Source organism: Salmo trutta, chromosome 12, assembly GCF_901001165.1.
Source record: "Salmo trutta chromosome 12, fSalTru1.1, whole genome shotgun sequence".
In the NCBI taxonomy this organism is placed as follows: Eukaryota; Metazoa; Chordata; class Actinopteri; order Salmoniformes; family Salmonidae; genus Salmo; species Salmo trutta.
In genome coordinates, this window is record NC_042968.1 from 72,352,044 (window position 1) to 72,371,596 (window position 19,553).

At 43.5% G+C, this 19,553-nt stretch overlaps 1 protein-coding gene across 4 annotated transcripts in view; it reads left to right on the forward strand.

The window, feature by feature from the left end:
- Positions 1-19,553, forward strand: part of LOC115204100 (nuclear pore complex protein Nup214) — a 62,344-nt gene that overhangs the window by 38,605 nt on the left and 4,186 nt on the right. For 2 of the 4 annotated variants that reach the window (XM_029769419.1, XM_029769420.1), the window contains exons 30-35: positions 3,786-3,853; positions 4,112-4,292; positions 6,679-6,846; positions 8,307-8,478; positions 11,231-11,382; positions 14,757-14,790. In XM_029769419.1, coding sequence (XP_029625279.1) covers positions 3,786-3,853; positions 4,112-4,292; positions 6,679-6,846; positions 8,307-8,478; positions 11,231-11,382; positions 14,757-14,790 — 775 coding nt within the window. Of the gene's footprint in view, positions 1-3,785; positions 3,854-4,111; positions 4,293-6,678; positions 6,847-8,306; positions 8,479-11,230; positions 11,383-14,756; positions 14,791-16,606; positions 16,768-19,553 lie in introns of those variants that run through there. The other 2 variants (XM_029769417.1, XM_029769418.1) reach the window with 2 other exon arrangements.

The following is a 19,553-nucleotide window of genomic DNA, read 5'->3' on the forward strand; positions in this document are numbered from 1 at the left end:
ACTTGGGTGGTGAAGTAATGTTGAGCCAGGAGTTGCCCTATTCCCAGGGATTCTCTGAATTCCCACCCGTGCTAAGAGGGGCTGGGCCCCAGGAAGACAGTTGACCTGTCTGTGTGTGTCACAACAACTCAGCAGTTACTGAAGCAATGTCTCGGTTCTGACTGTCCTAATGTTATATAATAGTGACAATGTGTCTAGAGCGTTCTTAGCTAATGCCCGTCATGTGATCGGGTCCTTCTCACATGCAGCTCAGCCCCGAAGTAGGCTACAAGTGAAGACGGACACATCAGGGACGCAGCTGCGCATGTCCTTATTATCGAATTCTGAGGCGCATATTGAAGATGTTAAAACTGTCCACATTTTATGCATGTACTAATAGTGGAGATAGGCTTACACTTCAAAGCCACGTTGGGATTACTTTTTCATTTTAATTACACAAAGAATTGAATGTTTAATGCCCCACCGGCTAACTACGCAAGACTTGTGGAAGCAGGGTTAGTCACGCTGTCATAGTGATGAGGTGAACAGGATATCTGAACTAGTTATCTGTAACGGAGGAGGTTGTGATGGGGGTTAATTGAGCTCACTGGTGCGCATGGTCTGTACCACTGCCGGTGCCTTTCAGTCTTTACTGTATTAGATAGGCAATATGTGAGGAGAGCAGGCCTTGGTCAGTCATTTATCTGCGGAGCCCCACAGCAGGTTAAACATGAATTAGGCCTACTTACCCTGCATCAGAGCAGGCCTGGTCGATGTCACTCTTAACAGAGCTTGATTAAGATGTTATAGCCAAAGACCAGACTACATTAAATTCGTCTTGAAACAGAGGAGGAACTGCCTGAACTTGTCTAATAAGAAAGCTCGATTTTACATCATAGACATGGAAGAAATCGGAGCGACTTTGACTTTGCTCTGTAAGCCCAGGGGCGATTTCTCTTAACTCTATTAGCAGTTTGGTAGAGAGGGCAGTTAGAGGTATCTAAGGGAGTGTTAATAGCCAGGGTCATGTTTGTTTCTAAATGTCTTTGTGCAGGTCTGAGGTGACAGCAACCAGTCTTATAGCTACAATAGCCAACTAGCTAGTAACGCCAGGACAGCAACAGGTGTTACACTATAAATGGCCCTAGAATTCCTATTGAGTCTCTATGTGTTATGCATTCCCATGTATTATTTCTGTCCCCTTCATGGCTGGCTATTTCAGGCAGTATATTGTCAGCATAGCTATGTGAACTAGCAAAAGGGCTGCTGTTACATTTTATTTCGTTGCACGTCCGTCGTCCGCAAACTGCACATGAACATTCGTGAATGTATTCGTTAATAAAAATGAATGTTGACTGTTCCTTAGGTCTGTCCCCGGAGAGAGGAAAAAAAGACTTGTCACTTCTTTCGACCAATCGACTGGTCAGAATTTAATATATATATATTTTTTTCCATATATAGACACACCTTATGTGATTTGATAAAATCAACTATATGTAGGCTACTGCGCTTGTCTGATGCTTTAAGCACACTGTGATTAAATACTTAACACACAAATGACTCGAGGGAGCCAGAGATCAAGATAGCCTAACCAAAAGAGAAAAAAAATATGTTCCCAAATCTCCTCCCTCTGCTGCTAGCCTTCGCACAGTCTGCCACTCGCTCTAGAAGTTGCCGGTAATAGGCTACACCAGGGGTCAGTAACCTTTTTCCATTTGGAGTGCCAATTTATCTTACCATTTCTACCGATCTGTGTGCCAGTTACGATTTTCATATGCACATTCTTGTGGAACAGTTCAATTTATTTAATAATAAAGTCTTCGTATATCAAAATCATTGTCATGTGATTAATAAAAATGATATCTAAATGAAAATTATACAAATCTAAAAGTTACTTATATTGCCATTGCCAACTATGTAAAAATAGCCAAACTGAAGCCAACAAATAAAAACATTGCAGCCTGCAGGTAGAAAAGATCCTGATAAAAATAAATGACATTGGCTATTCATGGCCTGTCTGCCAGGAACTTCAGAAATTGTATCAACTATCAACTTTGTCCAGCCTGAAGCTTGCACTAACAAACTTGCAACATTGTATAAAATATTAAGGACCCTCAGTTTCCCAGGCCAGTGAGCTCCAGACAGACACAGCTGTAGTCTATTTGCTTAAGGGATAAGTAATCAGGTATGCCTATTTTAAGACGTTTCCACCGGTTTGGAGCATGACATTTTTCCCCCACTTTTTTCGAAAGGGAGAGCTGGAAAGATTTTTCAAATAGGCTACATTGAGGAACTATTGGCATTCTCAACAGACTAAGTTTACTTGCTGTTTGCGGTGAAGAAAAAATTCCTTTGACGCTCCACAGCTCATTAGTGGTGGTGAGTTAAGAAAATCTGAAATGCTATCAGATCCCCAAATGGACACATTTATAAGCCTACGTTTACACGCAGGCCAGGTAGCCAAAGCCTACTTTTGTGTAATCCGGTACGTGTCCTTACTCAACATTGACAGGAGCCCTCCATACAAAACACAATGAATAAATAAATGGACAACTCGTAAATGGAATGAATTTAACCAAAACTTGTTTCTCACAAGTGTAACCTAGGTTGTGTGCTCTGCAAACAATGTGTCCACTCCGACAATGAGAACTGTAAAAGATTGTAATATTGAATGCCTATATTGAATGCATTAACAGAAATGACTGTAACCAAACATTGTAGATGATAAATGATGGGAATTAACAGTACATGTGATACTGGTGTGCCATCCCTGCGTTCTCCACAATAGATTAGCCCACTCAGACAGGCGTCAATCAAGACATGTGCAATACATTTTTGTTGTTGCAACTGCTCAACTAAAATATTCTCGATCGACCAACAGCCTATCAACCAAACAATCGATCAGTCAACTACATGGAGTCAGCCCTACTGTTTCTTTTATAGAAAATTAGCATACACAGTCAGAAGCATTTAATCTACGCACTAAACTTGTTCACAAAGTCACCACATGGACTAATTCAAGCCACAGTAAATGATAAGGTGGGTGTCATGAATGAGTGAGTCATTGCCAAGTCCCAGGTCCAGACTAAAGGCAGTCCCAGCATTCATTTGTAGACCTGTCCCCATACTCTGAGAGAATAACATTTCATGTTCCGCCTGATTATTGTAGGGGAATTGACTCTCGGCATGAGGGATTTAATGGACAGTCGTACAGCCCGCTTTCTAAAAGCCACCAATTTAAAGGGGGAACGAGCAGAGGCCCAGGCAAAATGGAAGTGGAATAAAAGGGAAATGTGGAGTTGACTGGTGGAAGACATCCACCAGCCAGTATGGCTGGCTTTGTCACACACGCAGGCACGCCCACACACACAGCTTACGCTCTGCCACACACACAGCATGTACGCATCCATCTAGAGTTTGTCAGAGGGCTGATCACACTGCATGCATATCCAGTGTACATGGTGGCATTGTGTCAGAGATAAATGTGGGGATTTGTCTTTTTCTGCTCCACTGTCTTCCAGCCTTAGTCATCTATAACCTGCAAAGAAAATAGTTCTGTCGCCAAAGTCTAATGCTGCTGGAACGAGACCATCCATAAAACGACTGCACTGTCAGCGTACACACACACACACACACAAACACACACACACAGTTCTGATTTCCTACCACTGACATCATCGCTAACCTTAAATGACTGCACGTCTAAAGGACAAATTGTGATAGTTTGCATGGTTGTATTGGTAGTACAGAGCCTGCTTAATGTATTTTATGTGCTACTTATTATTTTCTGTCCTCTTCCCTCCCAGCTTTTGGAAGCTCCTCCACTACCTCAGTGTTCGGTCAACAGCCCAGTACTGGGAGTGTCTTTGGACAGGTAACGTTCACATTTGACAGTGTGTACAAATAGACAACCATCCTACCATTTTGATATGTAACACTTCAGGGAAAGACTCCCAAATGCCCCTCTTCAAATGTGCACACGCCGCACCACTCACATACACATTAGATGTATTATTGCATTTTGGTAAGAATCATGGACAGAACTCATCAGGGAGGCTCATATGTACTTATTACTGCATAACCAACACTGATCATTGTGACCTTGTTGTGACCGTGGCCCTATCCTACCCAGCAGCAGCCATCCAGCGGTGGGGGTCTGTTTGGATCTGGCTCTGCCCCGGCTGCAGGCTCCCAGCAGGCAGGGGGAGGCTTTTTCAGCGGCCTGGGGGGCAAACCCAGTGAGGACGCCGCCAACAAGAACCCTTTTGGCACTGCCGCTGCCACCGGGGGCTTCGGACAGCCCAACCAGACAGGTGGGAGAACCCACAGGGGCTGAGAAGGGTTGTAGCAGAAAGGATGACTGATCTTAGATTTAAACTTCCTGTTCAATTTTAAGACGGACGGGTGCAGTTATCATCAGCAGGGGGGACCCTTTGATTGACATCCCTCTTGCACAGGATGATAAAGTCCACTGCAAGCAACACAATGCAAATTACCAGAGTTCTTAAAATTATAGCTCAAATATTTTTGCATTAATGTTATCAAGACCGATGTTTTCATGTGGGGGGAGGTAGCGAATATAATCATATTTTTTGTTTCTAAACACAGCCTCACGTAAATTGATTTTCCTCAGCATTATGCTGCAAGTCTTAATCTCAAAAGCAGAGCAGTGATTTAGCCTGTTGCTGGAGGCACTGACAGCGTATGTATCTGTGCTGTCCTATCTATGACACAACATGAGTCTGCACCATCCTCTATAGCTCCCGGTCTTATGTTACTGCTCAACAGACTGGCATAGTTTTCCATAGCAAATAGGCTTGTTTCTGTATGTTTTCTTATTCCTCTAATGCACACAAACTGCATCGAATCATCCATGTTTGTTCTGTAGATGAATGCAAATATGCTCATATTTTCCCTACCTTTGAGACCTTGAGGTGGAACGTGATTCATTTGTGTTAAACGATGTTAATGAAATCATTAGTCTACTTTTCTTCCAAGCTATATTTCACTGTGGTACTGTACATGTAGGTTTGATGAGTAGAAATGTCCACTTGAGCCACCCCCATACTGTGCTCCTATGCCCTCTTTTGTTCCGAATTGAAATGGTGCAGTATTCTGATTATGGCTATGTGAATATGTATGACCCATTTCATAGGGACTATGTGATAGTATACTATATCCCTTGTTTGCCCACGGCTTTGATTCTTATGAGATATGTCATGCTATGGCACTCATGTATTGCTTTTTATGACATTTTCCCTGAACATATTCTTACCCACATTTTTACCCATGTCTTTGCTGCATGCAGACCATTCGCTTTTAGTCAAATTCCTCAATTCCATTGTTTCTTGGACAATCACCCTTGAGAAGAGCACTGCAAATTACTATTTTCCTTGAGTAGCTCTTAACTGACAGTAGGCGTTGTGCCATGCTGCGTAATACATCAACTGTCCGTCCTAATGTCTTCCACACACACCTAATACCATTCAGCCCCATATCCATTTCCTCCCTCCTTGTCTCTGATGAAAAGTGACCCCCTTTATCTGGTAGTCAGTCAGGTAACTTGTCTATGTAACCACCCAGCCACAGGAGAATCCATTTTGATTTGAAAGGTGATTATTTTATTTTCTCAAGTTGTTTGCTTTCAAGTTACTATGTTGCAAATTGTTGGAGCGTGAAGTGCTAAATTGCATCTCAAATAAGATTTCAGTGTTGCGTGTCATTTACACACAAGTACTTTCCATGCGCAGTATTACCATTATGGTGAAAGCATTGTGCAAAAAAAGTATGAAAATGGCTCCTAGAAAATAGTCTGGACTCTCTATGCTGATTTGATATATGATGTCTGGGACTTGGAAAAGATGTGTGAAATGAACATTGCTAGAAACCTTAATTCGAAAACTAGAATTTAACGATCGGAAATTAGGCTTTTAAACATCTCTCCAGTGTCTCTCTATCAAAAAGAGAGGAAAGATTTAAAAGATTCTTGAAACATTGGCAGCATTGACATGGGGGCCACATCTGCCAGTGCAGTCGGAACAGAAAGTGACCAGTGGGCTGTGAGGTTGCAACTGATCCCAGGTCTGATGAAGAGGCCGACTTCCCAGCCATTTAAAAGTGAGACGCACTGCACTGTGAAAATCAAAAGACAGAGGGAGACCTGGGTCAACCGGAAAGTGTGTTCTCATGACAACCCGAAACAATATTCCATCACATTCTAGAGATGAACATCTAATGAGCTTGGAGGGAGATGGATGGAGAAAGAGAGCTGAGTGGATGTGTCTGAGTACGGATTCGTGGGCAGAAAAGAGAGCTCTGTGAAGCTGTCAAGGGTTTCCCATAGCATTGCTTAGGCAGGATGCTTAGCTCAGTGGCGCTCTGTCTAGAAATCTTTTGGGATCATTTTACGTCTTTAAAACTAACTCTGGGAAATATATGGTTGGTTTACTTTTGTGTAGAAACTCTTGTTTTTCTCTATCTTTTGGAAACACTAAGGCTGTTGACTTAACTATACGTTAACTGGAACTGAGTACCGGCCCTCAAATGTTCTGCTGCTTGAGTTCCTGCACCTCTTATAGAATATTAGCTCAAAACTATTGCACCTAAATATGAACAGTCCCAGCACTCAAAATGAGTACAGGCACCTATTTCAGTTTAGCACTGCTATAAATCCACTGTTAACCTCTGTTTGTCCTACAGGAGGAACTACCCTGTTTGGGAACAGCGGAGCCAAAACCTTTGGCTTTGGCTCCCCAGCGTCAACATTCGGAGGGGGGGAGCAGACAGCCAGTGGAACCTTCAGCACGGGAGGGGGGAGCGTGGCCGCTCAGGGGTTCGGCTCCTTCTCCACCCCCACCAAACAAACAGGTAGGCTACACCCTCACCCCAAAACAAGTGACAAGTCACCCAGCTCTGTCAACTCCAGACTTTTGTGTCCATGGTGATGTACTGTATATGTTCAAAAGTGTTATCCAACAATGTTACAAATAACCCTTCTGTTGTTAGCCGCACTGCTTCTTGACACACTGCCCGCTTAACCGAAGTCAGCGTGCATGCGCCCGGCCAGCCACCAGGAGGCGCTAGAGCACGATGGGACAAGGACATGCCGGCCGGCCAAACCGTCCCCTGACCCGGACGATGCTGGGCCAATTGTGCGCCGCCTCATGGGTCTCGGGTTGCGGCCGGCTGCGACACAGTCCGGGTTCGAATCCGGGTCTGTAGTTATGCCTCTAGCACTACGATGCAGTGCCTTGGGCCTCCCGAGTGGCGCAGCGGTCTCTTTACAATACTTTCTACCCTCTGTGAACGCATTCCCCATCACTATCCCCTCCATTATCTCTCCCTCTCTCTGCCAGTACAGCACTAGTGGATCATGGTTAGGCTACATTCCACAATGTAGCATCTTTCCGAGCTACAGATAAACAGATATTGGCATCTACTTGGCTAAAGAAGTCAAAGCATCAATCAATTTAGTCAGCGCAGTTATATTTCCTCAATTTAGCAAAAATATGGCATATTTTTAACACCACCGCAGTTTTGTCTTGGCATTTTACTCAGATAGCTATATAGCGGTAGCATCTACCCCTAAACTCTTCTGGTCATATTCACAACGCATCTAAGAATAGGAGTGCTGATCAAGGATCAGGTCATCCCTCTTATTCATTACCTGATCCTAGATCAGCACTTGTACTCTGAGACGCTTTATTAATACGGAACCTGGGGGTTTTTGGTACTGCTGTCACTTCTATAGCTACTATCACTGGTCAGGGTCCAAGGAATGTAATCCCATTACATTAGCCCAATCAATTATTCACTGGGCGTGCTCGTAGCCAGGCTGTTATTTCAGTGATCCCCTCTCTTTTCATCCCAGAGTGTGTGGTTGGAAATTGATTCCCATCAAGCACTCATAACCCCAATGATGTGTGTGTGCGTGCGTGCGTGCGCGCGAGAGCTGTTGTCCCTGAACAGAAATGGAGGTGTTGTAGAGCAGACCATAATACAATAAAAACTTTATTAATCATGTTGGGGCAATTAGTTTCAGGGCAACAGCAGGTGTGACATACACATCCATAAAAGTTGAGGAAGAATATAAACATTGCCTGTGTTTGCTTCTATTTTTGAAGTATTTACTTATGTATGGTTAGTATTAGACTGTGGTAAGTGTCCCCTGAGACATTCTGTCCTGCCCGCCCATCTCAACGAATTCAAGAATATTGCTCATATACGTGTCAGCTTTATTCATGTAACCGTCCCTCTCACATATTGTTATCAAAGCAAAGTCAGCCAACTTACTCTTCCTCACACCCCCTCTATCTGTACCCCTTCAGGTGGTTTTGGGAGCGCCCCTGTGTTCGGTAGCCCCCCCGCTTTCGGGGGCTCCCCAGCATTTGGGGGGTCAGCAGCGTTTGGCTCGGCCCCATCCTTCAGCAGTCCCATGGGCTCCTCAGCCAGCAAGGTGTTTGGAGAGGGCACGGCAGCCGCCAACGTGGGAGGATTCGGGTAAGAGAGACACCCCTCTTAGACATTTATTGGATATGCAGAGTGAGATGTTTTGTATTATTCTAAAATGACAGTGTAGAAGAGCTCAATATTCTTGATAATACTGACCATAAAGGCTGTAGAATGTCTTGCAAAGTTTTTATGCATTTATTGCTGTATATTTGTTATTGTCTTGGTTTTGTTATGTATATTATGTATAGGGGCGGCAGGTAGCCTAGAGGTTAGAATGTTGGGACAGTAACCGTAAGGTTGCTAGTTCGAATCCCCGAGCTGACAAGGTAACAATCTGTCATTCTGCCCCTGAACAAGGCAGTTAACCCACTGTTCCTAGGCCATCATTGTAAATATGAATTTGTTCTCAACTGACTTGCCTAGTTAAATAAAGGTTAAATAAATAAAAAATAAATATGAAAAAGGTTGCCAAATTAAAGGAAAGCAATATAGGGACAAGGGGCTTTAGCCATTCCAACTGAGAGCACGCTGACACCTCCTAGCCACTGTTTTCATATTAACACATTAACACATACATTTTAACACATGGATTTTGTGTTATTTACTTACTGATAATTAAATAATACCTTGCTAACCCCCAACCTCCTTTCTCAATTTGGGCATAATACCCTAAACCCTGCTCGGCTACACTGGCACACGTTAATGAGTTTGACATTTAATTTAGAAAAGTCCACAATAGTTGAGTATTGAAGATTTACTTACTGCATTTACGTCAAGTATTTTTGTATTTCTGGTATTTGTTTATCAGTCAGCTATAACCACCCAGACCTCCTGCAGAGTCAACCTTTTTTCTGAATTTAACCTCAACCCTCATTGTACAATTATGGGAGAAAATGGGATTATTCCTCCATCGCCTCCCGCTCAGCTCCCTCTCCCCCTGGAGCAGTCCCCCTCTCCCCCGGAGCAGTCCCCCTCTCCCCCTGGAGCAGCCCCCTGGCACGTGCAGGCCTGCTGAGGCGTTGGGCACCTCTGCCAAGCCCCAAACCACAGAGGCATGCAGAGCTAGATTATTCCAGATAATCCCACTCTGAGGTCATACCGCCAGCAGATTAAGATGGGCTAGTTCCCCCCTTCTCTCTAGCCTCCCTCTCTCTCTCCTCCCTGGGGTTGTTGTATTAGGCACAGGTCTTCTAGAGGGAATTGCCAACTAAACCCCCACCCCTCAATTCTCTACCACGCCCTCTACACACTCACACACACACGCTTTACACCCTCTGCCTCGGGTCCTGTTGGCTGCAGGGAGATGGGAGCTAGCCTTGCTGTGCGTGAACTCATCTCTGTTTTTCTTATTCTTCTCCCATTCTCTCACTCCTTTCTCTATTTAAGTTGTCAGGGTTTCATCCTATTGGGCTGTCAGATGGCAGCAGGCCCAGTGGCTTGGTGTTTTCATTCATTCCCTTCCTCCATTCAGTCACACTTACTTCTTTTTAAAAAAAAAGTGTTATTATGTCAGGACTCGTGAGGTAATTTTTTTTGCACTTTATCTCACTTGTTATCACACCGTCGTCTTGTTTATAAGGATAAATATTAATAAAGTTGTTTACGAATGCCTGTCCTAGTTTTGTTGTTTTCCAAACCCCTGCAAATATTTCTTGAAAGATGGTTCAATGATACAGTACCTCATGACTCCCTACAACCAGTAAATGTCACCCTCCCTGTCTTTTTAAAGTGGCTCCTCAATTTAGCAGTGGGCCGTACAGAGAGATGAGGCGATTGACCCAAGGGCGGTAGAGGTGGGCGGGCTGACCAGCAAGAGATTGGCTCCTGTATTAGGGTCAGAGGTCAGCCTTTATTTCTGTCCAGGGGTCTACCCATGCTGCCTCCAAGATTAAAACCAGCAGAGCAACTGAGCTGGCTGGATGGCCCGGACTATTCTCTAACCCTCTCTTGCTTTCCCTCTATATTCTCACTCTCTTCTTTCATGTCTTTATTCATCTGTCTGTTTTTCCTCTTTCCCTCTCTCTCCGTCTCCTCTCTGACCACTGCAACACACTTATTACACATGCACATAGTATAGTATATCTGTCCTTCACTCATCCTCATCCCCTCAACTCTCTGCTGATGTTTGATGACTCTAGTCAAATAATCCTGGTTCGGTTGTGTGACTGGCACTGGTCTTGTCTGTCTCGCTCAGTGCACCTGAAGCCTCTGTCAGAAGTAGCTTCCCCTCACACTGTTCTACAACACATTTAAACTCAATAAAACATCAAACACATTCTGCTCCCTTACTGTGTCGCAGCTTCCACACACAGATCCCAGATCAGTAGGGGAAGAGTCGTGGGAGCATTAGCTACTTATTCCATTGTAATTTAAATCAAGGCTTATTGCAATATGCTTTGATGTAAAGGGCTCTGATATTATTCCAGGCAAGGCTGTTCCTCTGCATATTTTAGGTTACCTCTCCTCTCTGGGTTAGAATGGTAATGGGAACAGAGTAGAGGGACTGGGGTAGTGTGCTAGACTAGCTGTACTAAACAGTCTACAGACTGGAGGGAGAGAGAGTTAAGGAGTACAGAGCATAGTAATTCTTCCTCTGACTGTATGGTGTCAGGACTGACATAGAGTATTATAAAGTGGATGTAAACGGACCAGTGCGTCCATAACGTAAGAAATCAATTGTACCAATGGTTATTCAACACAGCCTCATGAAATGTTAATTAGGCTATTGTTAGACTGTAATATTGAATATTCAGTCTTTTAATGTTTTTAATCTTTTATGTGCGTTTCTCTTCCTTCACAGCTTTGCTTCCACTCAACAAAGCACACCGTCGTTTGGTGCTCTGGCCAACCAGAGTGCCCCATCATTTGGTAATCTGGCCCAGCAGCAGCAGGGGTCAGGGTTCGGAGCTCCTCAGCCCAGCGGCTTCTCTGGGTTCGGACAGCAGGGAGGAGGTGAGTCGTAATATCTCACCCATTCAGTTCTTTCAGATCATTGCATGGGAACACCGCTCTAGATTATCCAAGCCTTAATTGACAATTTCCCTTCCCTCCCCTCCCTATTCTTGTGACTGAACTGTACCAACAGTATGAAAGGAGTCCAACCCCCAGCTTAGTCATTACTGCCCCTACAGTCTCCTCCCCACTCCCCCAGCCACGCTAATAAGGAACAAATAAACAAGGTCCTCGTTTGAAGCCTTGCCAGTGAGTCCCTTCCCCTATTCCCCTGAAGTTTTTTTTATGTAACCTTTACTTAACTAGGCAAGTCAGTTAAGAACAAATTCTTATTTACAATGACGGCCTACCGGGGAACAGTGGGTTAACTGCCTTGTTCAGGGGCAGAACGACAGATTTTTACATTGTCAGCTCTGGGATTCGATCCAGCAACCTTTCGGTTACTAGTCCAACCACTCTAACCACCTGCTGCCCCTGGTTAACTAAGCCCATTAGTGACTGTTTAAATAGCAGTCATTTAGGCTAGTGGCTAATGATATCCCCCAGCACTCTGTCTGCTGTGCAGTACATCAGGGCCACAAGATGCAGTGCTAGGTTAATTCTAGGCTTGGCTAGCCGTGGGGATGGTGGAATCCCACAAGTGGCTTCCTATTAACCCACATTCCTACTACGGTCACATGCTGCCATGCAAGTTATCTTTTTTGTTTGTATATGTCACAGTTTTCTCAAGATGGGAAGAGGAGGGTGGGAAGAACTCTTTCAGAATCTTACTCTGAACAAAAATATATACGCAACATGTAAAATGTTGGTCCCATGTTTCATGAGCCTGAAATAAAAGATCCCAGAAATGTTCAAGAAGATGATTAAACAGCATGATCATTACACAGGTGCAGGGGCAATAAAAGGCCACTCTAAAATGTGCAGTTCTGTCACACAACACAATGTCACAGATGTTTCACGTTTTGAGGGAGGGTGCAATTGGATTGCTGACTGCAGGAATGTCCACCAGAACTGTTGCCAGAGAATTCTCTACCATAAGCCGCCCTCCAATGTTGTTTTAGAGAATTTGGCAGTATGTCCAACCGGCCTCACAACCGCGGGCCACATGTATGGTTTTGTGTGGGTGAGCGGTTTGCTGATGTCAATGTTGTGAACAGAATGCCCCATGGTGGAGATATGGTATGGGCAGGCATAATCTATGGACAATGAACACAATTGCATTTTATTGGTTGCAATTTAAATGCAGAGGTACCGTGATGAGGTCCTGAGGCCTGTTATGAGGCCCATTTCTTTGTAAGATAGAGTACCAGTCAAAAGTTTGGACACCTACTCGTTCAAGGGTTTTTCTTTATTTTTACTATTTTCTAAATTGTAGAATAATAGTGAAGACCTCAAAACTATGAAATAATACATATGGAATCATGTAGTAACCAAAAAAGTGTTAAACAAATCAAAATATATTTTAGATTTTAGTCTTCAAAGTAGCCACCCTTTGCCTTGACGACTGCTTTGAACACTCTTGGTATTCTCTCAACCAGTCTTGAAGGAGTTCCCACATATGCTGAGAACTTGTTGGCTGCTTTTCCTTCACTCTGCGGTCCAACTCATCCCAAACCATCTCAATTGGGTTGAAGTCAGGTGATTGTGGAGGCCAGGTCATCTGATGCGGCACTACCATCACTCTCCTTCTTGATCAAATAGCCCTTACACAGCCTGGAGGTGTGTTTTGGGTCATTGTCCTGTTGAAAAACAAATGATAGTCCCACTCAGCGCAAACCAGATGGAATGGTGTATTGCTGCAGAACACTGTGGTAGCCATGCTGGTTAAGTGTACCTTTTTGAATTCTAAATAAATCACAGACCGTTTCACCAGCAAAGCACCCCCACACCATCACACTTCCTCCACCATGCTTCACGTGGGAACTACAAATGCGGAGATCATCCGTTCACCTACTCTGCGTCTCATAAAGACACGGCGGTTGGAACCAAAAATCTCAAAGTTGGACTCATCAGACCAAAGGACAGATTTCCACCGGTCTAATGTCCATTCCTCGTGTTTCTTGGCCAAAGCAAGTCTCTTCTTCTTTTTGGTGTCTTTTAGTAGTGGTTTCTTTACAGCAATTTGACCATGAAGGCCTGATTCACGTAGTCTCTTCTGAACAGTTGCTGTTGAGATGTCTGTTACTTGAACTTTATGAAGCATTTATTTGGGCTGCAATTTCTGAGGCTGGTAACTCTAATGAACTTATCCTTTGCAGCAGAGGTAACTCTGGGTCTTCCTTTCCTGTGACGGTCCTCATGAGAGACAATTTCATCATAGCGCTTGATGGTTTTTGTGACCGCACTTGAAGACACTTTCAAAGTTCTTGAAATGTTCCCTATTGACTGACCTTCATGTCTTAAAGCAATGATGAACGTTTGTTTCTTTTTGCTTATTTAAGCAGTTCTTGCCATAATATGGACTTGGTCTTTTACCAAATAGTGCTATCTTCTGTATACCACACCTACTTTGTCACAACACAACTGATTGGCTCAAACGCATTAAGAAGAAAAGAAATTCCACAAATAACTTTTAACAAGGACCTGTTAACTGAAATGCATTCTAGGTGACTACCGCATGAAGCTGGGTTGAGTGAATGCCAAGAATGTGCAATGCTGTCATCAAGGCAAAGGGTGGCTGCTTTGAAAAATCTCAAATATATTTTGATTTGTTTTTTGGTGAGTATGTGTTATTTAATAGGTTTGATGTCTTCACTATTATTCTACAATGTAGAAAATATTAAAAATATAAATCATTGAATGAGTAGGTATGTCGAAACTACAGATGCATATCTGTATTCCCAATCATGTGAAATCCATAGATTAGGGCCTATTTCAAATCCTGTTAGGTCTAGAGGAACTAGATAAGCAAGCACATTATTATGGTTTGTGTTGGCACCCAAGTGGTTGACTGGCTCTGGAACAGAGGTAATAGGGTGGAAGTAGTAGTAACTCACCTGGGGTTTCTCTCCCTGTTATTCAGTCAACATTTTACAGAGTAATTTTAAATAGTCTCTACTGAAAGTTCTATCTAGATCAAGGGTGTCAAACATCTGGGTGGGCGGGCAACTCAATATAATTTAAAATGACTAAAACCAAATTGGAACTGTAGAAATGATACTGAACCTACATTCATACAGTTTCTTGACTGTGTCCATCTGGCTAATAATCACAGAAATGAAAGCTAGACAGTCAGAGAGCACTGAAAATACCAAACAATTTTTGCACATTTTGACGACAAGGAAATCTAATCAATTTTCAGTGCCCCTGGGGCAAAATGAGTTTGATCTAGATTAAGTGTGTTTTGTTTTTTTGTGTGTATTTTTTTGTTGCAGGCTTTGGGTCTGCTGGCGGTTTTGGATCAAATCAGTAAGTATCACTCATCTTTGTGTGTGTGTGGATGGGTGTTTTGGTGTCTGTTCACATTTGTTGTATTCATGAGTGTCTTTGTCTTTGCTTGAGTGTATACATTTGTATGTTGAGTGTTTGAACCCTCCCTCCACGCACTCGCTTGTGTCTCTGGCAGTAGCGTGTGAAGGAAAAGTGTGACCACAGCCCACTTAAAAAGAATCTGATGGGCAGCACGAATTCATAACAAGCTGCCTTAATATATCATCCCTCCTTCCCCCCTTTGTCCCTCCTGTACCTTATTCGACCCTCACCATTCTCATCTCTAACACCACTGATCTCCTCACCCTCGAGGCCTCACCCCAGACACTCGCCTACTCGAGCCGCTTCCCCCTTTTTGCTCTTCTACCTCTTCCCTTTCTCCCTCCTTTCTTTATCTCCTCCCTCCTTTCTTTCTCTGCCCTCCCTCGCTCGCTCCCTTCCTCCCTCCCTCTCTCCTCTTTCCTCCCTCCCTCTCTCCCCTCCTGCCTCCTGCCTCCTCCCTCCCTCTCTGCCTCCCATCCTGCCTCCTCCCTCCCTCTCTCTCTCTCCCCTCCTGCCTCCTCCCTCGCTCTCCCTCCCTCCCTTCCTGCCCCCTCCCTCCCTCTCTCTCTCTCTCCCATCCTGCCTCCTCCCTCCCTCTCTCCCTCCTTTTGTGTCTGCCCTCCTTTTCCTCCTCCCACTCTCCCGTGCCTCCTCTCATTGTGCTGCTGTGTCACATGGCCCCTGTGTATTCCCCAGGGTGCATTGCAGTGGAATGCGATCTGAAGTGCTCAGGAGAGTGTGGCGACACCGCCCAGCTCAGAGTCATTCACACGCTGTTAGATAAGCTCCTCTGTCTCCCTCCATTCCGCTTCACCCTCTCCCCTCCTCTTCTCCCTGTTCTTGTCTTCTATTGCTTGCTTTCTCTTCCTCGTCCCTCCTTTAACCACCCCCATTTCCGACCTTGCTCCCTCCCTCACCCCTACTCTTCCTAATTCTCCTTCTCACTCGCTCTCCTCTCCCTCATCCCCTCATCGTACCCATTTTATAATTGTTGATGAGAGCAAAATGCTGGTAAATGCTCTGATGGATCCTCTGTGTATGTTTTAGTTTCATTTGATGCAACTAGAATGTATGCTTAAAGAAACATGGTTTATATTAATACTCTTTGACACAAGCAAGCGTTGCGTTTTTAAAAATTAATAATAATAAAGTCTTGATGTCATTCTGAATACATTTTCATGAGGCAAAGTGTTTTCATGTAGACAGAATTTACAGTGCATAACTACAGCTATATGTAGTTCTTAAATGAAGTTAATTTCATCCCCTCCTCCGTCCCATAAAAACTGATGCCACTCTTTATGTAGCTGCATCCTAGTATGACTCTGACTACCTGGACAGATCTCAAGTCCCTCTCATCACTCTTCCTCTCCTCCTTCTAGTCCCATTCCTTCTTTCTTCTCTCCACCTCCCTCAGTTCTCCCCCCCCGCCTATCTCGACCCTATCTCTCCTTCTCTGTTCCACCCATCCATTTATGCCTTCATCTTCCCTTTTTAGTGTGCAATGTGTTTATGTGTGTCGCGTTCCCTCCAGGACTCCCTCCTCATATATGTTGTATGTCCCTGTGTATACAGTATGTACATCCCTCACAGTACTGTCAGACAGCAGTAGTATTCCTCATAATCGTCAGTCAGGGCAAGGCAGGGCCTAGGGGGAAAAGTCCAAACCATCACATAATAAGGTAGCTAACTTTCCAAGCAGAATTGTTTTTTTTTGTTGTTTTTTTTGTCTTCATTGTTTTGTTTTTTTCTTCAGATCATCTTCTCAAACGTTTGGAGCCGGTCCGGGTTGGAGAAGCTAGTTTTTGTTGAACCCCCCCCCCCCTCCCCACCCTTCGCCCCGGGCAAGTGCACCCCTGGTGTGTGACCAGCAACACTGCTCTCTGCAATCAAGCTCTTTGAGTAGACGACACCTAAAGGGAGAAGGGGGAGGAAGGGTGCGCATGTTGGGGGTGGAAGGAAGGGGGGTTGTGGTGAGACAGTGCAAACTAGTTGTAAAGTATGTAGACTGACCTTATAGACCATCGTAATAGTCTTACGTCAAGTACATCAGTGGTGACTACCATGTGGAATGTGTATTTGGATGAATGAATTTACATTTTGTGTGTATTTTTCAAATCAGAAGAGTAATTATTCATCACATAAATTGATCATCCACTGTGCAAAAACGTCAAGGGCACCTAATGTAGGTTTTTGTCATAATCCCATTAATACATTTATTATAAACTTTATTGGAATATTTAGATACTTAATAATCCATTCACTTTACTTCACCTGTGCAACACCTGTATTCATATGAAATAGAATATTGTGCAGATGTCTTCATTTCCATCCACCATTGGCTGTAATGAACATTGTTTTCCTCTATAATAATTCGGCAGTTCATAATTTAGCCTCGTTCTTACATTTTGAATCTGGGAAAGTTCTAAACTTTCAATTGAAGTTTTAAGATATCTTATATTCCAAGCATTAGTAGTTCTGATAAGAATCAAATTCTTAATGTTTCTCAAAACTTGTCTTGTCTCACTAAATGGAGTAGAAAATACCATCCTCCGCAACAATAATTCATAATTTACTGACTCCAGGCAAGACTTAAGCAGGTCGTTGATAGAAGTATCAACTCTTGATTGCGTACAATGAACTGCAATATGAGAAAATATTTTGTTTTTTATAATGCCTACTGCTGGTACCCCCTATTCCTATAAATATGTATATTTTATACATGGAAAGTGGGAAATAAACTTGGCAATTCTCAAATCTGTATCTAATGTAGTCTCTCATTTTTTGACAACGCACTGAAGATGAGCACTAATTGATCGCCTTTTGTTGTTTTAATGATGACAGCCTCTGGCTATTTTCCTATTGCCTTTGTCTGTTATATTTATTTTTTATTTAACTTGGCAAGTCAGTTAAGAACAAATTCTTATTTACAATGACGGCCTACCCCGGCCACATCCTCCCCTTACCCGGACGACACTGGGCCAATTGTGCCCTGCCCTATGGGACTCCCGATCATGGCCTGTTGTGATACAGCCCGGGGTCGAACCAGGGTCTGTAGTGATGCCTCTAGTACTGCGATGCAGTGCCTTAGACCGCTGCGCCCCTCGGGAGTCTGTCTGTCTGCTTATTTAACAATTAGATGTCTTTGGACTAAATACTTTACTGACTATTGTATCCATGGGGAAAATTCTTTGCAAATTTGTGGCAGTATCATGTAAGTTGATGTATTTAATTTATGTAATTCATTCATCAACCTTGGATTTAAGAGTATTTGAATCAGAGAAGAGCTGCTGAAGAGGGTTGTCTCTGGCATTAGCTGGCGAAAAATGAAATAATTGAAGGCAGCATAAGTAAGGTAAGGGAGCTCCAGGCGGGTGGAGGATGTGGAGGAATTCACTGGCCCTTATTAAGTATTAGACATTTGGATGTAAGCCTGAGACATTGCAGGAATAAGTGTATAGTGAAAAGAGGGGTGCTAGTGTTTCGTAGTGGTATCTGGTGTTTGTGGCTGTCACCAGAATGCCATCCATGGTCACCGCAATTGAGAATGTCACCGTTGCTCTGTCCCCTTAACTCTGGCGGGCCTGGCAATGGGGTGAATGTTGCAAGCCCGGACACTCAAGTGATTGGGGAATGTTGCAGTCACAACATGTGACCTAGAGTCCTAGCTTCCCACTGTAACAGTTGAATTTATCCTCCCCTGTTTGCTAGGATATGATTGGTCACACACACTGTGGTCAGGACAGATAATATTAGAGATGGATAACAGTCAGTGGTATCAGAGGTAGGCAAGACTACAGAGAGGGAGTTACATTTGTATTGGGCTTCTGGATGTTTTCTACTGCTTATCTTTCATACTAATGTACAGTACCAGTCAAGTTTGGACAGACCTTTTTCTTTATTTTTACTATTTTCTACATTGTAGAATAATGGTGAAGACATCACAACTATGAAATAACACATGGAAACATGTAGTAACCAAAAAACTGTTAAACAAATCAAAGTTGCCACCATTTTCCTTGATGACAGCTTTGCACACTCTTGACATTCTCTCAACCAGCTTCATGAGGTAGTCACTTGGAATGCATTTCAATTAACACGTGTGCCTTGTTAATTTGTGGATTTTCTTTCCTTAGTGTTTTTGAGCCAATCAGTTATGTTATGACAAGGTAGGGGTGGTATACAGAAGATAGTCCTATTTGGTAAAAGACCAAGTCCATATTACGGCAAGAACAGATCAAGTAAGCAAAGAGAAATGACAGTCCATTACTTTAAGACATGAAAGTCAGTCAAACATTTAAAGAACTTTGAATGTTTCTTCAAGTGCAGTCGCAAAAACTATCAAGCACTATGATGAAACTGGCTCTCATGAGGACCGCGAGAGGAAAGGAAGACCCAGAATTACCTCTGCTGCAGAAGATGAGTTCATTAGAGTTACCAGCCTCAGAAATTGCAGCCCAAATAAAGGCTTAACAGAGTTCAAGTAACAGACACATCTCAACATCAACTGTTCAGAGGAGACTGCGTGAATCAGTCCTTCATGTTTGAATTGTTGCAAAGAAACCACTACTAAAGGACACAAATAAGAAGAGACTTGCTTTGGCCAAGAAACACGACCAATGGACATTAGACCGAGATTTTTGGTTCCAACCGCCGTGTCTTTGTGAGACGCAGAGTAGGTGAACGGATTATCTCCGCATGTG